The sequence below is a fragment of the Bison bison genome, unplaced genomic scaffold (assembly GCF_000754665.1).
Source record: "Bison bison bison isolate TAMUID 2011002044 unplaced genomic scaffold, Bison_UMD1.0 scf7180017864480, whole genome shotgun sequence".
NCBI lineage: Eukaryota > Metazoa > Chordata > Mammalia > Artiodactyla > Bovidae > Bison > Bison bison.
This window is the reverse complement of record NW_011495040.1, coordinates 3,310,327-3,333,053: the sequence shown is the minus strand read 5'-3', so window position 1 is coordinate 3,333,053 and position 22,727 is coordinate 3,310,327. Positions and strand designations below refer to the sequence as shown.

Genomic DNA, 22,727 nt, shown 5'->3' with positions numbered 1-22,727 from the left:
TCCCAAAGAAGACATGTTTAGCAAGTCGCCAGTAGCTGGGGGACAAGAGTAAAAGAGGGCTCTGATGATAACGGGCTTCCCTGGGGGCTCAGACAGTAAAGAGTCCACCTCCAGTGCAGGAGACCTGGGTTCAATCTCTGGGTCAGGAAGATCCCCTGGAGAAGGGAATGGAGACTCACACCAGCATTCTTGCCTGGCGAATTCCACGGACAGAGGAGCCCGGCGGCTACAGTCCATGGGGCTGCAAAGAGTCGGACAAGATGGAGGGACTAACACTGATGGTAATTAGGATTAGACAAGACATAAGCTAGGAAATGAAGGCACAATGGCCCCCTTAGCAGCGGCACCAGGCAAAGCCCTGAATCCCAGATCTTGGTAGCCAGGAGACCACACACGAGGTATGACTGTGAGGCCATCCCCACCTATTCCGGAACCTGGGATCTTTTCTCTGACTGGCTGCTTCGGAGGCTTCAGCTACTCTCACTGTCCTGACATCTTCTGGTCCTGCCTGTCCCCATACCATCATAACTGCGGGTAGCCCAGTGGTCACTGCCAGGAACCTCTTGGGGTCTGAACCATCACTAGAATGCCTTGGTCACTGGCAGCTGCCAATATCTGAAGCTTCCTAAACATCACCAGTAGTTACTTCACCCTAAGGAACCCTAAAGAGAGTTCCTCACTCACAGTGATTTAAGATCATCCCTAAAGCACCCCCAACCCCACTCTTTCAGAAGGTCCTTGAATCAGTATACACCAATAATCACTTCAGGCATCAACTGAAGACATACGACGCCACAGTCTCCAAAAAGTCTGAAGCCAAAGCCACTTCCAAAGCCCTGTTTACATCCTCAGTTAACAGACAGGCCCCACAACCTCAGAGCTATTTCAGAGAACACTCACTACCTTCCAGCCTCTGCTGGCAACCGCCATCACAGATCCAAAAATGGGACCGCTGCAGCCAACACCACTTCTCTGGCCTCTTTCACTGAGTCAAAACCCTCAGCACACTGGGAGTGGTGAGACCTCTCCCAAAGGTCATTAACACTTCTGAAGGCCCAGCTACCCAAACGATCTGCAGAGCCCCAGCCATTCAGTCCTGTCATACCGAACCTACAAGTTAGCAATACTTCCTTAAAAGCATCCGTGTTAGATGTATAGATCAGTCTTTTGGACTCTGTGGGAGAGGGAGAGGGTGGGATGATTTGGGAGAATGGCACTGAAACATGTATAATATTACATAAGAAACGAATCGCCAGTCCAGGTTCGATGCAGGATACAGGATGCTTGGGGCTGGTGCACTGGGATGACCCAGAGGGATGGTACGGGGAGGGAGGTGGGAGGGGGATTCAGGATGGGGAACACGTGTACACCCGTGGCGGATTCATGTTAAAGTACGGCAAAACCAATACAATATTGTAAAGTAAAAAAAAAAAAAAAAAGCATCTGTGTTATAGTTCTCACTTGGGCTGCCTTGACTTTAGCCAGCCAATACTACCACTTTGTCAGATTATTTCTAACAGTTAGGCTTGCGCATGAGTTAAGAGCCATTCTCTGGATTCCACAAGTTTCCATGTTACAGCTACTGTCCTCATGCATACAGATGGAGCAGCTCATAAGACATGTTTTGCTACAAAAAGTTCTCTCCAAAATTTTTTTCTACTCTCCCAGAAGTTTACAACATGTGAACAAAAATGTCTACAACCAGTCACACACTCCCCAATAGCTGAAACACTCCAAGGTATCACACAGTAACCTTAAGCCACTTCTCTTGGGCTCTACTAAGACTAAGAATTCCAAGGGCAAAACTGGCCCAGTGCTAAAAATGGTAACTGCTTATAAGCAAACCTCCAAGTCAAAGATTTAAGAGATGTCACAAGAAAATCACTCAACTCAAGTGACCGGCTCTGCTGGCTAGCAACCAACCCACTCACACAGCAAACAACACTGGAGCAAAGTGACCAGTAAGCTCACAGGAAGACAAGGAGACTAGGATGATGCAGGGCAGACAGATGCAAGCTTTGTTACCCCAATCATCCTGTAACAGAGGCCGAGTCACACCCCGGGAGTCACTCAGGAAGTAGGAAAAGTTATTTCTATAAACAAACTCCCTCAGAGTAAGTTAAAAATTTGGAAACTTACTCACCTTGACACTAGGAGTGGTCATCATACAAGAAAATGGGTTTTTAAAAAAAAGGCTATAAAAAGAGGTTTCTGGTTTGCTTTTATTCGTATTTTTTGAAATAACAGCAACACGGAACTTTAAGAGTACCACAGTAAAACCACATAACTAAAAGCAAGGATGGAAGAAATAGTACAAACAGTGAGAAAGCTAATGTGATGAAAGCAGCCATGGGAAATGGTGGATGATGCTAGAACACACCAAACACTCCAGACAACTCCATACCTTATCAATGGCTTTTCCAACCCGAGAAACGCTGCTGTGGATGTCTTTGTGGTCAGAGGCCAACTTCTGAACAGTATCCTTTATTCTCTTACAGCACTGTGTCAAGACAAGTGAAAGTGTCCCTGATAACTCAGCATCTTGACCTATAAAAAAAGAAAGAAAGAAGACTGGCTATTCACAAAAGCAAACCCAAAGATGGCAAGTTATCACACTGGCCCTCTAGAAGATGAAAAGGTAGATGTGAAGAAAAATCAGTAACAGCCAGAGGGGATATTTTTCAAATGAACAGTAAGAAAGCTAGCTTAATTTTTGCATCATTTGGAATACATTTTAAAATTTTACTAAGACATAAATCACTTATGTAATAACTAAATTGAATAATACTGCCAAGGCATTTTTAAGAAAATACGTCTAAGTGAATAAACTCACTTATTCAATTCACTTAAAGTGTCCAAATCATTCTCACAACATTCTATTACTAAATTTCATAAGGAGAGAAGTCTAATTGCTTTATGTTCTACATAAAGAAGAAAAACAAACTTTTTTGGATAATATGAAGAAACGGTGAACATGGCAGAAAACAGTTTACACATCCCCACCTGTAAGCCTCAGTGAGCCATCCCTACCAGTCAGGGTGGGAGGAACTCTCTGGAACTTCGAGTTCCCAGATGCCAGCCAAGGGCCCACCCTGCAAGCAGGTCTTTCTAAGCATTAGCAGCTTCAGGCTGGCTTGCAAGGTTGGTCTCTGGTGGGCATCTGGGAATCTGGACTTCAGGAGGGTTCCTACCACTCTAACTGGTTAAGAATGGCTTGCTGTGCCTAAACTGTAAAATGTGGTTTGTGCTGAACTGCTTTTCTTCTGGGAGTCTGGATTTTGGTATCTGCTAGACAGAGGGTGCCTACATGACAGTACCCAGTAAACACCAGAAGACTATGTCTCCAAACGAGCTTCCCTCGGAGATAAACACTTCACGCTGTTGTTGTTTAGTCACTGTATCCGACTCTTTGCGACCCCATGGGCTGTATCTGGCCAGGCTCCTCTGTCCACAGGATTTCCCAGGCAAGAATACTGGAGTGAGTTGCCACTTCCTTCTCCAGGGGATCTTCCTGACCCTGAGATTGAACTTGTGTCTTCTGTATTGGCATGTGGATTCTCTACCACTGAGTCGGGGAATACCATAACACTTCATACTTGTTAGTGTTTGATGCCAGAGGAATTAAGTATGCCCTGTGTGACTCCACTGGGAGAGAACTCTCTGCAGCTTTCTCTTGGTTTCCTCTAGACAATGCCCCGTGTGCTTTTCTCCCTGGCTGTTTGTCTTGTACCTTTTTGCTGTAACAAATGTTAGCCACGAGTATGAGCGTGACTCCCTGTTGAGTCCAGTGCCTCCTCCTGTATTACTGGAATCTACAGTAGTCTTGGACTGCAAGGAGATCAAACCAGTCCATCCTAAAGGAAATCAACCCTGAATATTCATTGGAAGGACTGATACTGAAGCTGAAGCGCCAATACTTCAGCCACCTGATGCAAAGAGCCAACTCACTGGAAAAGACCCTAATACTGAGAAAGACTGAGGCCAGGAGAAGGGGGCAACAGAGGATGACATGGTCGGATGGCATCACTGACTCAATGGACATGAGTTTAAGCAAGCTCTAGGAGATGGTGAAGGACAGAGAAGTGGGGTGTGCAGGAGTCCATGGGGGTCACAAAGAGTCGGACTTAGGGACTGAACAACAACAAAGTAGTCTTGGGGACACTTTTTCCTTGATAAATCAACAGAAAGTTACTACAGCTGATATCCTCTTTCCTTGGGCTACCTCCTCAGAAAAAGGCAGCAGGAGGAAGAGAAAGAGAAGTCCGAAAAGAGATTGTTCTCTTTATTTGTATTCTCTTTGTCTCTCTGAATCTGTATTCAGTAATACTTGTCAGTTACCTCAAGTATAGATCTACACATCCACACCTGTAAGCAACAGACCTAGCTCCTGAAATCTTACTGAGTGGTTCTTAAAAGTATAATTTACATCAGAGTGATCTGGAGGTCTAGTTAAGACAAAGTAGATGGATCCACATCCCCAGAGTTTCTGATTTAAGAGGTCTGGGATAGGACCCAAGAATTTGAAAGACAGTAGCCCAAAAGTAAAAGCAGTCTTAGGATCTTCATTCATCGAACAGCTATTTGTTGAGCATTCAATTACGTGACAGGTACAGCTGTGTCCAGGCAAAAAATCCCAGCAAACCATAACTTCTGGTGAGCAAGATAAATACGACGTCAGTCAATTACACAATATTGCAAAAGAGGATACGTGCTCCTGGCAGGGGTGGGGGACCAGAGTAAAACAAATGGAGAGTGAGCCATTATAGGGTTGAGCCACTGTAATCTTAAACAGGTGGACGTGGTAAGCCTCACTGAGGAAGTGACATCTGGGCAAAACCTTGAAAGAAGAGGGGGAAGGGTAGCAGAATATGCCACCCCAAAATAGCCTTTTGGTGTAAGGATGATCTTGAGCTGATTATTTCTGAGAAACAACAAACACAGGAGAAGCTCTGAAAACAGAGTAGAAGTTACCCTTTTATAAGGGAAATTTAAATGTATAAAATTAACCTCCATTTTTAAGGGTATCTCTGTATGAGGAAGAGAAGAATGACTGCTGCTGCTAAGTCACTTCAGTCACGTCAGACTCTGGGCGACCCCACAGACGGCAGCCCACCAGGCTCCTCTGGGAGCCTGAGATTCTCCAGGCAAGAATACTGGAGTGGGTTGCCATTACCTTCTCCTAAATCACAAGAACTTTTTATGAAAGCTCAGACTTAGATTTACATAAAAAACCTAACCCCTGTTTACTGTGCTTTTCCTGCTAACCTCCCCATTACTGGCCCACCCACACCTACCTTTCTTGTGTCTTTAGCCAAAGCTGGTCTGTAAGCCTGAGTTCTAAGCCACCTCTGTGAGTTACTCACGACTCCCTGGAATACTGAGTGCACCTCCCACATGCACATGAGGTATACGTGTAAACAGACTGCTTTTCTCTAATTAGTCTGTTTTTTATTATAGGAGTTGTCTCAGCCAAGAACTTGCAAGGGTAGATGTAAAATTACTTTTTCCTTCCCTACAGAGGAATGCATTCCAGCATTTATGACAACCACTGAGAGAAGTAAAAAAATAAGTAAACAGAAGATGTATCCATAAGGTACCCAATTCAATACGGGGTGGCCAAAACAGAAATTGCCCTTATTTCTAAACACAACTGCACAAAGTATGTATCAGGTGCTTCCAATTTCTAGTGACGCAGTTTAGGCTAAGGGAAGACCTGGTAATCCAGGAAAAAAATTTAGATCTGTCTAAAACATGTCCTATACATACTTTGGGCCAAAAGAACCTAATTGCTTCAGTAAGCTCTGTCCTGGCCATTTCTGCTCTTTCTGTATCTAACCCTTATCTAACCTCAATGACTTTATCTTCTCTTTGAACTTCTTTGCCCACAGACTTACTCAGTCTTCTCAATTCCTAATGAATTCTGTTTTCTCCACCACTCCTCTGGCACAGAATCAAACACCATTTAACAATTTCAGATATATACACCATCATTAGTCTCAACTAGATGTAAGAACCAAAGGGAAGACAAATTCTTAAACTGTATACTCCACAGTCTTATGTACCCTACACATTTGCAGGTGCTATTAATGTAAGTATACAGATTGATGGTAAATAAAGTAAGGGGGAGAAAACAGTTAAAAAGAAAGTCATACTCAACAAATGGTGCTGGAATAACTAGCTACTCATTTGCAAAAAAAATCATATTACAGACAGAAATTAACTCAAAATGGAATGAAGACAGAAATTAAAAGCTGAAACTATCAAACACTTGTAAGAAAATGGTTTTATTCTTGATCTTGGATTGGGTGATGGTTTCTTAGATATGACACCAAAAGCAACCAGACAAAAAGATAATTAAATTGGACTTCATTAAAACAAGGGCTTCCTTTGTGGCTCAGCTGGTAAAGCATCTGCCTGCAATGTGGGAGACCTGGGTTCGATCCCTGGGTTGGGAAAATCCCCTGGAGAAGGGAAAGGCTACCCACTCTGGTATTCTTGCCTGGAGAATTCCATGAACTATACAGTCCATGGGGTCACAAAGAGTTGGACACAACTGAGAGATTTTCACTTCATCAAATCTTAAAAACTCTTGTGCTTCAAACACTACCAAGAAAATGAAAAGAGAACCCACAGAATGGAAGAAAAATACTTGCAAATCATGCATCAGATAAGGGTCTAGTATCTAGTATACAAGAATTCTTACAAGTCATCAATATCAGAATGTTCTGTCAGTCGCTCAGTTGTTTCCAACTCTTTGCGACCCCATCAACGGCAGCATGCCAGGCCTCCCTGTCCATCACAAACTCCCAGAGTCCACCCACACCCATGTCCATCGAGTTGATGATGCCATCCAACCATCTCATCCTCTGTCGTCCCCTTCTCCTCCTGCCCTCAATCTTTCCCAGCATCAGGGTCTTTTCCAATGAGTCAGCTCTTCGCATCCGGTGGCCAAAGTATTGGAGTTTCAGCCTCAACATCAGTCCTTCCAATGAACACCCAGGACTGATCTCCTTTAGGATGGACTGGTTGGATCTCCTTGTAGTCCAAGGGACTCTCAAGAGTCTTCTCCAACACCACAGTTCAAAAGCATCAATTCTTCAGCGCTCAGCTTTCTTTATAGTCCAATTCTCACATCCACACATGACCACTGGAAAAACCACAGCCTTGACTAGACGGACCTTTGTGGGCAAAGTAATGCCTCTGCTTTTTAATATGCTATCTAGGTTGGTCATAACTCTCCTTCCAAGGAGCAAGTGTCTTTTAATTTCATTGCTGCAATCGCCATCTGCGGTGATTTTGGAGCCCAGAAAAATAAAGTCAGTCACTGTTTCCACTGTTTCCCCATCTATCTGCCATGAAGTGATGGGACCGGATGCCATGATCTTAGTTTTCTGAATGTTGAGCTTTAAGCCAACTTCTTCACTCTCCTCTTTCACTTTTATCATGAGGCTCTTTAGTTCTTCTTCTTTTCTGCCTAAGGGTGGTGTCATCTGCATATCTGAGGTTATTGATTCTTCTCCCAGCAATCTTGATTTCAGCTTGTGCTTCCTCCAGCCCAGCGTTTCTCATGATGTACTCTGCATAGAAGTTAAATAAGCAGGGTGACAATATACAGCCTTGATGTACTCCTTTTCCTATTTGGAACCAGTCTGTTGTTCCATGATGAACAATCCAGTTAAAAATAGGCAAAGAATTTGAATAGATTTTTTTTCCCAAATAAGATATAGTGGGAACTCCTTGGTGGTCCAATGGTTAGGTCTTGGTGCTTTCACTGCCATGGCCAGGTTCAATTCCTGATCATGGAACTAAGATTCCACAAGTCGTGTGGCATAGCCAAAACAAAAGATATACAAATAACCAATAAGCACAGGAAAAGGTACTCAGCATCATTAATCAATAGGGAAATGCAAACCAAAACTACAGTCAGAAACTACTTCACACCCACTGGGATAGCTACAATGAAAAAAGGTAGACGACAATAGTAAGTGTTGGCAAGAATGTGGACCCACATATATTGCTGAGGGATGGTGCAAAAGCTGTAGAAAACATTCCTCAGAAAGTTAAACAAAGTTACCGTATGAGCCAAGAATTCCACATGTAGGTACATCAGTTCAGTTGCTCAGTCGTGTCCGACTCTTTGCAACCCCATGAATCGCAGCAAGCCAGGCCCAAGAGAAATGAAAACATACATCCATACACAAACTTGTACATGTTCACAGCAGCATTTAATAGCCCCAAAATAGAAACAATTCAAATACCCAAATGATGAATGGATAAACAAAATGTGGCAAGTCCATACAACAGAGTATTATTCAGCTATAAAAAGGAAGGAAGCACTAATATATGCTACAACATGGATGAACCTTGAAAATAGTAAGCTGAAATACGCCACGCAAAAGGCCACAGATTGCTTGATTCTACTTATGTGAAACATCCAGAACAGGCGAGGAGATTCATAGTTGTCAGAGCTGGAGAAGTGTGGAATGGAGAATGACTGTGAATGAGAGGAGGTTTCTTCCTGGAGTGAAGAAAATGTTCTCAAATTAGATAACGGTTATGACTACACAAGTCTGAATGTACTAAAAGTTAGTGAATTTCACACTTTCAAAGGGTGATTTTGTGGTATGTGAACTTTAACTTAATTTTTTAAAAAGCCTAAAAATGCAAACCATAACATCTGGATATGTTTATTTCTACAATTAGGAGACAACAAACAAAAGGTTAAGGAACACAAAAGCAAAGCTCAAGCTGGAGAGAAGTCATTTGGGGTTTGCCAGTTGAACTTCTATGCCCCAACCTCAAAATCCATTGATATTTTCAAATTTTAGTGACTCAGTTTGCTATGTTTATAAATCATAGATGTGAGGAATAATATAAGGTCAATTAATTAACACTGAGTTTTCAGTATGCCCCAAGGAGAATAATTTCTACAAAGTATTTGGAAGCACAAGAAAAGTGTAATGGCATAATCTGAAAGAGAACCCCAGGAAAGCCCTGTTCAGAGAGAAGGATTCCACTAATGCATTTTCAAATGGATTCGGTGGAAAGCAGCCAAAGGTAAAAACAGGTTTGGAAATCACTGTAATCACCAAACCGACTGAGACCAATCTTCTAAGTCCTAAAGGGAGAGGCCTAATGTTCTTTCGTCTGAAAACAAAACCTGCTTCTAAGAGAAACAGAAACCTGCTTCTCTATGAAAGAAAACTAACTGGATTCAGTTCCTAGAAGTTAAACTGTGCAGTTCCTGTGACAGCCATCTTTACCATAACAACCAGAGCTGAAGGTGAACGCTGGGATCCATGTTGGCCACTAGGAGAGTGGTCACTTTTTACCCAGGATAAAGTCCTGTGCAAGTGTGTCTGGCAATGCAATAAACCTCCCTGGACTCAGGACCCATACACAAGTATGAAAAGAAATCACTCACCTTTTACTGTCACCACAAATACTTTTTTTTCAAAGACTATTTTTCAAGATCAGTTTTATACTTACAACAAAATTGAGAGGGAGGCAATGAGACTTCCCAGTATACCCTGCCTCCACACATGTACAGCCTGAAAGTTCTTTTCTTTTTATTTAGCCCACTGTCTGTGTATAACCACACTTTAGCCATTCATCTACTGAAGGACATCTTGGCTGTCTTCAAGCTTTGGCAATTATGAATAAACCTGCCATAAACATCCAGGTGCAGGTTTTTGTGTGAAGTTAAGTTTCAACTCCTTTAGGTAAATACCAAGGAACACTGATTGTTGCCTTTTATTGCAAGAATAATGTTTAGTTTTGTAAGAAAACACCAAACCATCTTCCAAAGTGGCTGTAACACAGAAGTACTATTTTTAAGGTCACTTTTATTATTTGACTTGATTCAACAAGCAAAACAATTAGTATGGCAATAATCAATCCTAAATCCAAGCAAAGAATCCACATACACAGTTGGTCTAAGTTAAAGATACTTTTCCTTTTAGTGCAATAGAACAGTACCTTTTATAAACAAAATTTAAGCATGATATTCTCTAAAATTAGAATAGACATGGTCTCCTCCAAAATCAGACATCTGCCAAACTAAATTACACATATGTGAGTTAACTCCTAAATTGATTTTACCTTGCTTCCCAGGCGGTACAGTGGTAAAGAATCTGCCTACAATGCAGAAGACACAAGAGACATGGGTTTGATCCCTGGGTCAGGAAGATTACTTGGAGAAGGAAATGACAACCCACTCCAGTGTTCTTGCCTGGACAACCCCATGGACAGAGGAATCTGACAGGCTACAGTCCATGGGGTCACAAAGAGTCAGACACGACTGAGCAACTAAGCACACAACATTAAGTTGTTTTTATAGAACCCAGTTAAGACTTCAAGTTCTGCCCTTAGCTTCACTGCCTATCCATTTCAGGATTTATGTCCATTAGTTACCTGGAAACAGTAAATTAGAAAAATATTTGCTTGCATAGCTTCTTGTACTTCTCTACCAGGGTTCCACACTACACTGTAAATATTTATTTATCACTCCCATGAAATTACTTGAAGGTAGAAAACATAAGTATTTAATTTCCCATGTTTAGCATGGAAATCAGCACATATTAGGCATTCAATAACTATTTACTGAATGAATAGAAACATAATAGATTGTGTACTACACCGTCTCAATTTCAAGGATAAGACTGATTCTAAAGGTCACTGACAACATGTAAAATAGGTAGCTAACTGGAAGCTTCTGTGTAACACAGGGAGCTCAGCCTGGTACTCTGGCTCCATCATGACCCAGAGGAGTGGGATGGAGGGCAGGGTTGGAAGGTAGGTTCAAGAGGGATGGGATATATGTATACTTATGGCTGGTTTGTGTTGCTGTACGGCTGAAACCAACATAACACTGTAAAGCAATTATCCTCCAATTAAAAATTTTTTTAAAAAGTCATTGACAAGTAAACATGGATATGCTTGCAAGATATTAAAACAGAAAAACTTGAAACTCTAAAAAGGTTGGTATTAAAAATTATAATAAAGGGCTATTTCATACTGTATGTAGCAAACCATAGTTAGCGTCAGTCACTCAGCTGTGTCTGACTCTGCAACCTCAAGGACTGTTGCCCAACAGGCTCCTCTGTCCATGGAATTCTCCAGGCAAGAATACTGAAGTAGGTAGCCATTCCCTTCTCCAGGGGATCTTCCCAACCCAGCGATGGAATCCGGGTCTCCTGCATTGCAGGCAGATCCTTTATTGTCTGAGCCACCAGGGAAGCCCAAGTAGCAAGCCAAACTGTGGCCTGCTGAGGTTTTGGGCTTCTCATGAGCTACCCTGGCACTCAGGACACAGTAACCACTCAACAGAGACATACTCAGAGGAAGCAGGAAAAGGCACAAATAGAAAACACTCTTTTTCTTTTTTCCTAGAGGCAGTACACCCTGAAAACAAAATAAACTTTTTGGTATATTAACAGCTGGCAAATGTACATAGTAAAGGAAAGTATAGCATTTGTTCGTCCACCCCAAAGGTAAATTCACAGATGGGTATTCGGATCCGCTGCACCAAATCACAGCCGAGGCGGGTGCAAGTCCAAACACAAGAGAAAACAAATCACCTCAGTTTATCTCTAAGAGCTAAGTGACGTGGCACAGACTAACAGTCCTCCTGGAGCAGAGAGCCAGACCAATGTGATGGGCACGGGGAAGAAAGCAGGGCTCTACAGGAGTCTGTGAGGCAAGAACTGGCCAGAGAAGAAGAGAAGGAAGATGTAGGAACAAGTTTTTAGATGTCTGTTAGATATTTTTAGGGGCTTCCCAGGTGGCTCAGTGGTAAAGAACCTGCCTTCCAATGCAGGAGACTTGGGTTCGATCCCTGGGTCGGAAAGATCCCCTGGAGAAGAAAATGGCAACCACCCCAGTATTCCTGCCTGGACAATCCCATGGACAGAGGAGCCTGGCGGACTACAGTCCATGGGGTTGCAAGAGTCAGACACGACTTAGTGACTAAACAACAAGATATTTTGAGAGCCTGTTCACTTCCTTCAAATTCAAAACACAGAGAACTAATCAAGACATCTATTTATCTCTGAAATGAATGAGTGAACCAGATAGGGCTTCTTATAGCATTTGAATATGGGTTTCTTATTTAAAAATCAAACCCAAATTTCTACCTTCCCCTCTCCTGAACTTCCCATTTCCCTCCTGGTTCTGTAATTGTCTGTCATTCATGCTCAGAACCCTAGATGAACCTTTGATTTTTCCAGCCCTTCTCTCCTATTCTGCCCCATGTCCTGGTAATTTCTTCCCTCAGGAGACTCCACACCTGGGTCTCTACATCTCTACCACTACCCCAGAATAGGTCCCTATTTCATCAGGCGCACGCTGACAAGGAACCTTAACTAGTCTTCTGCCTCTAGTCAAACTTCACTCCCACTCCAATCACCCAAAATGCTAACTGGTCTCAGATCATGTCTCTGTCCTTCCCTTTTCACCGGCTCCAACCCAAGTCTCTCAGTATCTTCTCAGTTTACTACCTGCCCTGACAGCCCTGACTCTACAAAACCTGAGTCCAGCTTAATTTTCATTCTTCTGTTTCCTACCTCCCCACTCTGATCCTTCACTGTTCCCAGGATGCCTCTTGTACCCTCACTCCTCTGCATCTTTGTTCTTGCCAACCTCCTCTCCCAGCACCCCATCCTATCTTCCTCCTCTCCTCACTCAGTCTCTGTTACTGAAACTGCCCACAGGTTAGAGGAGCCTGTCCCTGTCTCAAATCCCACCCCGTTGTTGGTATCCTTCAATCAGCATTTACCATATACACATGGCCTCGCACTGTAAAAACATACTGGGCTTACCTCCCCAACTACTCAGAACATGCTTGGAGCATGAGGATGACTGCTTGTCCTCTGTAACTCCCACAAGATTTAGCCCAGTTTCACATATAGCTGGGGATTAGTAGCTACTGACCATGTGCTCTACAGTGCAACTGAAACAGCCCACCTCTAAGCAGTTCATTCTAAGGGCTCCTTCTCTTCCTATTTTTCTAAACTGATAGTATTTACACCAACCAGAAGCACTATCATCTAATAATATTAAGTGTGCTGTGTGCTTAGTCATTCTGTCATGTCTGACTCTTTGCGACCCCAGGCTCCTGTCCGTGAGGATTCTCCACGCAAGAATACTGGAGTGGGTTGCCATACCCTCTTCCAAGGGATCTTCCCAACTCAGGGATCAAACCCAGGTCTCCTGCATTGCAGGCAGATTCTTTACTGTCTGAGCCACCAGGGAAGCCCTTTAATATTATGCTGTATACTATTCCACAGCCATGGTTTATTCCCCTCTCAATTGTAAAACTCTGGCCTCATTATCCAAATAAAGTTCCTTGAAGACTGTTAATACTTTTTGAATATTCCTAAGAGTGTTAAGCAGACCACTGGACACAATGGCAGTTAACACACACCAGTAATAAAGATATCTAAACTCAGTGTCTCAATTAAGACACTGCTTAAATGTACGGACCTTAAAAATAACAAGTAAACCTTGTTTTACAGAGTTCAAAGCCAGTTCGTACTATCTAATTTCCACAACCCATGATATAAGCTATCAGTCTACTGAGGAGGAAAGAAGTTAAGTGAAATTGTAGAAGCAGTGAGGACTTCCCAAGTGGTACTGGTGGTAAAGAATCCACTTGCCAACGCAGGAGACACAAGAGATGTGGGTTCCATCCCTGGGTCGGCAAGATCCCTGGAGGAAGAAATAACAACTCACTCCAGTACTCTTGGCTAGAGAATCCCATGGACAGAGGAGCCTGATGGGCTGCAGTCCATGGAGTGGCAAAGAGGTGGACACAACTGCGCACAGATGTGTGCATGCACACACACGCGCGCGCGCGCGCACACACACACACACACACACACGGAGAGGCAGTGAAGTGATAGAACAAGGACTCAAATCCAGATCTCCTGAGCTCAAGGACAAAACTTTATGTTCTTCTCCACAAGCACAAACACATCTTGTCTCCTCAACTAGCCTCTACCTTCCTGGTGGACTGAGGCCATGCATGCCATGCTTCTTTTTTAAAGTCTCTCTTTATCTCCTCCCAAACATCTTCACAGACCAATAAGAAAATATTAAATCTATATGGATTGCACACATACAGCACATCCTGTGCCCCAGGCCTCTTAGGTGGAGAAAGACTTGGCAAAAGAAGACATATGGATTTCCCAAACAATGTTCCCAAAGAACCACTTTGAGCTCAGCCATACGATCACTAAACCAAAACAGAGTGGAAGCTTATTTCTAAAAGCCTCAAGTGCTGCCAGAGATTCTAGTTTCTTGTTCTCTGAGCTGTTAGACTAGCACATAATCTAAGAAAGCCAGAAGAAACGCTCTGTTGAGAGTTATCACCTCCCCAGTGTTACTTTGAGGAGTAACATGAAGTACCACAGGCCTCCAAGTCCATAGCTTATGGCCAGGACTCCCCAGGTCTCCCCACAACTACCTCTTGGGGTCATTTTCAAAGATTTTACAGATGAAGAAGCAGGGCCCCAAATAAAAACAAGTTTCAATATCCCAAGTGAAGAGCAGTCTGCCTAAAACACCACTTCACTATGCTAACTACTAAGTGACTGCAACATGAAAACACAGAAATTTCTCTATTAACTCTAGTAAGATAGTATCACAGAAGTGTTGGCAAGTTTCCCCTTACCGAGGTTATTATCCAGAATTAGAAACTACTCAGGAGATAAGATAACCTTAGGGAAATGATTTTATTATACCAAGCATTAAAGTCATTTCAAGTAAGTTCCCAAAGGTAACATGAATCAAGCTGTAGTCTCAGAGTCTACACATGAAGTCATACCAGCAACTCAGGGCTTGAATTATCTGAACACTACAGTTACAAGTCAAGGAGAAAGCTGAGACGTAAAGATTGGGCTAATCAAGAAACCATCTCAAATAATACTGTTATCGATGTAACTGGCAGCTGGCTCAACTACAGCGGGCATCTATCACTTCAAGTCTTCCTTTCTAGAACTCTCTCCTTTATTTGAGCAACAACACGTCACATGGTCATGAATCATCTGACACTTGGGAAGCACAGCCCAAGGCGGCTCATGGACTTCACCCAGCAGCCCCTCTTACTGATCTGAACTAGGACAATAAAAATATTCCCCAGTAATTTTGTTGGAAATACAGAAAACAGGCATGTCCCCGTCTCTGGGATTGCAAGCAGTACAAGAATGACACGAGTCCACGGGCCATCTTTGCTTCCATGTGGAAAAAGCTCTGCTGAGGATGAAGCCAACCATGGAGGAAAGCGCAGCCGAGAGAGGAAGAGAACAAAACCAGTCCTCATGACACCCTCTGTGCCCTGGGAGCCGCTGGCCTATCCTCAGCCTTTTTAGTTATGAGTCAACAAATTCCATTTTAATTAAAACCATTCTGCCACCTGCAACCAAAAGGATCCTGAGTGATACAGCAGTCTGAATGAGTAAGGTGCCAGATGACAGAGTTACCTCCTAAATGAGCCTGGAAAGGAATGGCTGACAAATCTGCTTCTAAACCCAACTGGAAACACCAACGCTAGCCTATTATTATTATGATTCTCACCATCTATAAAACAGCCCAAGTAGATCGGTGACCGGTCTATTCTCTTCTTTGAGTTTTTGAATACTGGCTAATTCACACAAACTTTTTTGACCTACTTATCTTGCTACTTTCCAGATTAGATGCTAAATGGAGATACCAAATTTTATTCAAAACTTGAACGGCATTAATTCTTTCAAGAGTGTCTTGTACTTAGCAAAATGTTTAGTTAACAAATGGGGGACCAAGCTATGCAGCCTACTCAAAGTACACCAAATAAGGATAACTAAGTAAGACATACCACTAGTCCACCAAACCCTGATCCTTTTACAGTTAGTTCAACACAGACACTCAACACTGGTAGACGCTGAAAAGCAGAGAATCTGCATATATAAATAAACATACTTTTAAATATATATATATAATATATACAATTCAAATTCTAGAATGTAAAGTTAGTTATACCTAACATGTAACCCCAGACCTCTGGTTTTTTTGTCTACTGACCCAACACTATATCACATAAATTAGTTTAAAATGTGACCATCTAATTTGCTTTTTCTTTCATGTTTAATTGCTTACTTCTCATTTATCACTCTCAAATTAAAAAAACAAAAAAAGAAGCAATTCTGTAATTAGTAATTAAATTCTCTTTGATTCACCAAAGAGATAAAGGTAGAAGATCATACTCTAAATGTCAGACCACACAGAAACACACGGAGTTTTAGCTGATAATATACATTGACTGCACCCACAAATGAAACAATCTCTACCAACTTGCAAATTGTGATAATACTAAGCCTAAATCACCATATGCAGAACTACACGTCCAATGCCTTAGAGAAAAAATAAACACTGATATCATTTCCCTGAACCTTAAAATTTTTTCCAGAAACAGCCAAATCTTTGGCTATAAAATGGACAATTAGGTGGTCCGAGAATAAGAATGACTGAAAGGGAGATTTTTTTTTTTTTTACTAGATAGCCTTTTTATCATTTACATTTATACCATTTAAATGTATTATCTACTCAAAAGAAATACAATTTTAAATTTAGAAAATTCCTTGACAATCACTTTCAGAAACCATATTCGAACTCCTTTTAATAACAGCTCCAAAATAACAATTTCATTAAATACTGTACATCCTTTACACTTATAAACACTGTAATTTTTTTCAAGTATACTATATACATGTAATAAAACAGTTACCCAGTTGTTCCAGCCTAATTTTCTATCACCAAACATGAATTTCGAATATTAACAATAAATCATTTATGATTCTTTTATGTTTTCCTTTCCACTACAAAAGTGCTATTGATTAACAAAATACAAATACACTTGCCGTCCCCCAAAAGTTAACAATACATACCCACAAGGCAAGTCACCAAAATGTATCTAATACCACTTATCTATTAATCAAGGGCTGTCCAAAGTGTGGTTCCCCTACCAATGATGTGAATGGTGACTTTAGCTGTATGTGAAGTATTTTAACACATTTAATATAAGGTTGATCATACCTAACATACCAAATCTAGGACTTTACAATTATTGCCCAGAATGAGGATAAATCTACCAAAGTGAAACTGTGAATCTACCTGAAAAATAGGAGTGTGCATGTGTGAGAGAAGTTTGAGAAGAACCAGGGCATCATCCAAATGAGATCAAGGGCAGAGTGAGAATAATCACCAACAGCATCGACCGTATTAAATCTTACAGCAAACTTCATGCTCACAGGGAAACTCTCACTGAAAGGAGGATACACTAAATGATGCACTAAATGCTCTCCTCTTCCCCCAGAGTTAGGGAAATGCCATGTGGGGCAATTTAGAGCAGATGAGAGGATCTTAGGGGAGAACAGGCAAGCCCCTTCTGGGCAGAGTTCACGTCACGATCTGGAACAAGGGTGGTGCGAGTGGACCACGGTTGTCAATGGGTTTTCTTTGATGGTTCATCAGTTTCTACCACAAGCCATCCTAACCATCCTCACATGGTATAGCTGTCTGCTCACAACTTTAGGAAAGAGAAATTTAAACATAAGAAAATGTAATTCAACCTCAAAAACTGACCTGACCCCCTGGCCCTCACTAAAGAACACTACTGAATCAGGCAGTTACTCACCAACAGTATGATGCAATGTTGGGGGATCTGTAGAGTCCCCATGATTCTACTTTATTCATATCACATTCTTACAAGAATATCATCACAAATGAACCCAAAGAATGAGCTTATTATAATAAGCCTAATTATAGAGGCTGCCAACTGGAGCCTCTCCATCAGGTCATGAGAAACCACCAGATCACTCTCCCAGATAGGCATATTCAGAGCTTTGAAAACTTCCTTTAAACTTGAAAATGGAGTTCCAAAATCAGATTTCAGTCCATATAGCTTTAAGAAGGGTATACTTAAGACTCAATGTAATACCCACATTGTCTGCAGAGAACTTTAGAAATCATCTGCTTTGAAAAATACTATTTTCCAGACACCAAGACATGATATCTGTTGTCTTCATACAATAGAACATCAAAAGAAAGAAGATTTTATTTTGAAAACTAGACCTAGTACTTGTGGTATTTATTTTTCTTTCATGTTTTATTGGTGCCTTTAGTCTCTTAGGGGCTTTCTTGGTGGCTCAGACAGTAAAGAATCTGCCTGCAATGTGGGAGACCAGGGTTCAATCCCTGGGTCGAGAAGATCCTCTGGAGAAGGGCATGGCAATGCACTCCAGTATTCCTGCCTCGAGATTTCCTTAGTCTCTTAATCCTATTCTTAAAGAATTAAAGAAAATCAAAGAGATTATCAATATAAAACTGCAATTTGTTAGATAAGAAGGTAAAAAATAGGCAGGAACGCCACAATTCACATCAGACTGTTTGAACAACACGGCAAACTCTGTGGCTAATACCCCTCTGACCATAAGTTCCTCGAAAAGTCCCGAAGAGGTCTAAAACACATTCCTGCTTTAGCAAGTTCTCAAAATTATTTTATCCATCTGTGATTGGCCCCAAATCCCCTAAAATGAAGTTCAAATCACATTCGCCTTCAATTAATATGCTCTCTCTCTCTCATGAAGAAAGGGATTTTGTAACAGTTTCTATCTTCTCTCTCTCTCAAGCTCTGCAAGCCCTCAATATTCAACCTGTTCCTTAAAAATGGAATCACTCCTTCCACCTCTCCACGTCTACACCCTTCACCTACTCCTACCTTTTTCAGTCTTTGCAGGTGAAGCATGTCCAACCCTTGGGACTCTATGGACTGTAGCCCACCAAGCTCCTTGGATTCTCCAGTCAAGAATACTGGAGTAGGTTGCCATACCCTCCTCCAGGGGATCTTCCTGGCAAGGGGATCTAACTTGCAGCTCTTCTGTCTTCTGCATTGGCAGGCAGAAGCCACTTGTACCACCTGGGAAGTCCCTTTTCAGTCTTTAACGATATAAAAAGATTGCCTCTCCAGATGAGGGGCAGATGGGGCACACCTTCAGCCCCCTTACTTAAGCAGCCCCTCTCACCTCAATCTGTATTATTTTTCTTAACTCCTAGTCATCTAGTTTAACAATTCTATGAAACTGCTTGCAAAGAGGGTCACTATTGGTCCCAATAGCCAAACACCAGCTGACCAACCTCTCTAAGCCTGCCCTTTCTGTTTCTGCTGGCACCTGCAGGACCTCCGCTCTTCAAAGGGAGTTCAAGGCTGTGGTTAGACCCTACAGTCTTTCCTCTGTGCAACCTAATGATCTCCTTCACTCTCCTTTGTGAAGGACACCAGGACACCATCTTAAACCTTACTTTCCTCCCAAACTCCATCTATGCATCTTCAGCCAATAGGAAACATGATGCCCTTGACTATCTTCATCAGTCCTTCAGTTTCTCACTTGTCCCAAACCAAGTTCACCAGAGCCTTCCCAGGAGACCCATCCTACCCCACATCTGCTTCCCCCTTGCAGGCAGCCACCTAGGTCTGCTCATTTTTCCATGTTCCTATTTCAAGTCCTAACCCCACTATGGTCACTGGGTTTGCTTCTTTCTTGGAGTTCCCAAGTGACTGCCGTGTCCAGGATGAGATGCTGTTATAAGACTCCCTCACCATGGATGGGGCTTCCCAGGTGGCTCAGTGGTAAAGAATCCACTTTCCAGTGCAGAAGATGCAAGTTCGATCCTTAGGTCGGAAAGATTCCCTAGAGGAGGAAATGGCAACCAACTCCATTACTCTTGCCTGGAAAATTGCATGGACAAAGAAGACTGGTGGTCTACAGTCCATGGAGGCGCAGAGTCAAACACGACTGACCCACGCACACAGGCACCATGGATGAGCACTAACTCTCAACTGAAAGCAGTCTGGGAAAGGAAAATGTACAGGAAGGAAGGGGAGGCGGAAAGAAGTCAGCCAGTGCCACTGTCCTCAACCACACTCGCTCCAGTGTCCACACGTGACCCCAGCTACCAAACCTTCCTTATCAAAGATTTCTGTTCAACCTCTGAGTTGAGCAGGGCCCCCAAACTCAACAAATGCATTCCATGAAGTCCATTACTTCTTGCTCAGAAGGAATCATCACTACAGATATTTTAACCTAAAGAATACCAGACTTTTCATGTTATTTAAAGAACTCAAACCCAAAGAATCCCACCCAGCTTCCACAAGTTAACTGCAGCTAAGTATCTTCCCCCAGGGCCTAGGGCTATAATAATAGAGAAGAAACACCTTCCATTGAAAACCTGCTTTCTGAAAGGAAAACAAGTAAAAACTTGACCAGGTAACACATGTAACTAACAACTTGCTCCACAATGTGTTTCTGGGGAGGCTACCTCCAGTCTCATCGCAGAATGCAACTGGGAGAGCTTAACAGTTTGATTTAGCTAGTTTCTTAGGCATCACATCAGTGCCGCTGCGGAGTTGAAAGAAAGGCTTCTTCTACAGAGAGTCAAATTATGGAGTTGAAGCAGCGGCTGTTTTGTTAACCCACAGCTAAGAATAACATGCGAGTTTCTAATTTTAAAAAAATGAAGAAAGACGAGCAAAGTCAGTCCCTGGCTAAATGTTTGGGGCGAGGAGGAGGAGGGATGGGGCTCTCTGCACTGACCCTCTCTTCGCCCGGATCCTCGGGCCCAAGGCAATTAACTAGGGGCGCCCACCCCGGGAGGGAGGCAGTTTGCAGGTGCGACGAGCCGGCCCCGCGCCCGGGTTTAAACCTGGATGGAACCCCCATGGCTCCAGAATTAGTTTCCGGATGGGTTCCCGCTCACTTTTAATTAACAACGAGATCGGGGTAGGTTCGAGACAGTTCGGGGGGAGAGGAGGAGGAAAAGTCACAGGGGCCTGGGGATCTCGGCGCCCCGGAGAAGGCCGGGTCTGGCCGCCCGCAGACACCCTCCTGGCCCGCCTGGGCCCGAGGGGCTCGGGGTGGGTGGGCCCAGTCCCGCGCGACCACCCGGGCCGCCTTACCGTGGCTCTGCAGGATCTCGTGCTTGAGGCCACCCGTGTAGTCGATGAGCTCCTCCAGGCCGCGCTCGCACAGTTGCCCATAGCCCGAGAACTTGTGCAGCACCTTCTCCAGCTCGCGCTCCACCGTCACGCACTGATCCATCCCGGAGGCGGCGGTGGCGGTGTTCTGCTCCTCGGCTCGCGAGTGTCCGCAGCCGTTCGCCGGGCCCGGCCGAGGCCGCGTCCTGCTCCGTCGTCCCCCAGGCGGGCGGCGCGAGAGGCCGAAGCGGCGAGGAGCTAGCCCTGGCGCCAGGGGAGCCTCGCGAAGCCCGCGCCCGCCTGCCCCATCGGCGCCCCGGCCCCGGCCCCGGCGCGTGGCCGCTGCTCTCGCTCGCTGGTCAGACCCGGCCCCGCGCCCCTGCTTCCCCGCTCGCCGCGTTCGGCTGCCCGCCGCGGCGCCGCCGATTGTTTTTGTTTTCACGGGAACCGACCGATGACCTGGTTCTCCCGGGCGGCACCAAGCGCCGCCGACCCGAGGGGGGCAACCACCCCAGCTAGAGGAGGCGGCGCGGGCCGTACCAAGCGCACCGTCGAGGGGGGTCAGTCAGGCGCGCGCGGGCGGAGGAACACAGCCGCTCGCGCCGCCGTTCTAAAGATATGGGCCGTACCACGCGGGAAGCGTGCGAGGGAGCGGGAGAGGGTGGAGCCAGCGCCCAATTGGTCCAAAGAGCTAAATTGAGAACTTTAGAGACAGCCCCAGAGCTCGGAGAGCGCTACAACTACGCGCTCCGTAAACAAGTGGGTGGAAACCGGCCCTAGCGACTCCACCCAGAAACGGGGAAAACGAACCAATGGGCGCCGGGAATACGTAAGGACCCAACGTCCTCCAGTCCCGGGCCGAGGCGTAACCCTTCAGCCAATCCGGGACTAAGGGCAAAACCAATAGACTCGTTGTTGGAGGGGGTGACTTGGAGAGCATCCCGGGAAGCTAGGCGTTTTGGGTGAAGCCATGAGGGAAAACAAGGCAGAAATAAAGAGGTCTGTTTCCTGTAGGACTTCGCCCTAGCCTTGTATTATTTCATCTCTCCATCACTCAAGGGGGTACGGTCGTTCCGAAGTTTTGGAAGACGGATTCGCCGCCCCGAGGGGGGAAATCCAGCTGGGCCGGACGGGGTGGGAGGTGCTACGGGCGAGGGTCTCAATAGAGAATGAAAGGCGGGGGTGGTTGTGGGGCAGAAGGGGGTGCTTAGTGGCCCGGCGCAGCCTGCGGTGCTCCCTCGACTCTTGCGACACTAGAGGTCACACGCCTCACCCCTCTACCCACCTCCGCAGGCCTCGGCCTTTTGGCCCCTGGGCCTGGAGCCTCTCCTGACCGGTTGCTTCACCCTGCGTGTAAGACGGGCAGCTTCGCGGACAGGAAACTCGAGTCGGAGATTGGGGCAGTCTGGCCCCTGCCTCTTCGTCGCCTTATTCCATTGAATAGTTTGGAGTTAACCCCTTTGCGTAAATCCTTCCCTGACTTGGCGATGGTGCCTCCAACCTTGGTCTATACCTAATCGCTTACTGAGCTGCAGCTGAGGAGGAGCCAAGCTGCTGCTTGCCTCGTACTTGTATTTTCTTTGGCCTGGAAAACTCTTCTACTTTCTCATCGTAAAATTAGCTCCCTTGTCCCACTGATGGTCCTCCCCAGACCACACTCCCTCCTCCATTGCTATGTCATTTATTATAATATCAATTGTATCATCAGTTTTATTCTTTGCGC

General features: G+C 44.3%; 1 protein-coding gene across 2 annotated transcripts in view; it reads right to left on the bottom strand.

Annotated features, from left to right (window-relative positions):
* RMND5A (required for meiotic nuclear division 5 homolog A (S. cerevisiae)) overlaps positions 1-21,284 on the bottom strand; it is a 60,416-nt gene extending 39,132 nt beyond the window's left edge. For both annotated transcript variants that reach the window (XM_010862230.1, XM_010862231.1), the window contains exons 1-2: positions 20,987-21,284; positions 2,405-2,547 (exon numbers count right to left, since the gene is read on the bottom strand). In XM_010862230.1, coding sequence (XP_010860532.1) covers positions 2,405-2,547; positions 20,987-21,128 — 285 coding nt within the window. In that variant the 5' untranslated portion in view covers positions 21,129-21,284. The remainder of the gene's footprint in view (positions 1-2,404; positions 2,548-20,986) is intronic.
* Positions 21,285-22,727: the final 1,443 nt, after the last annotated feature.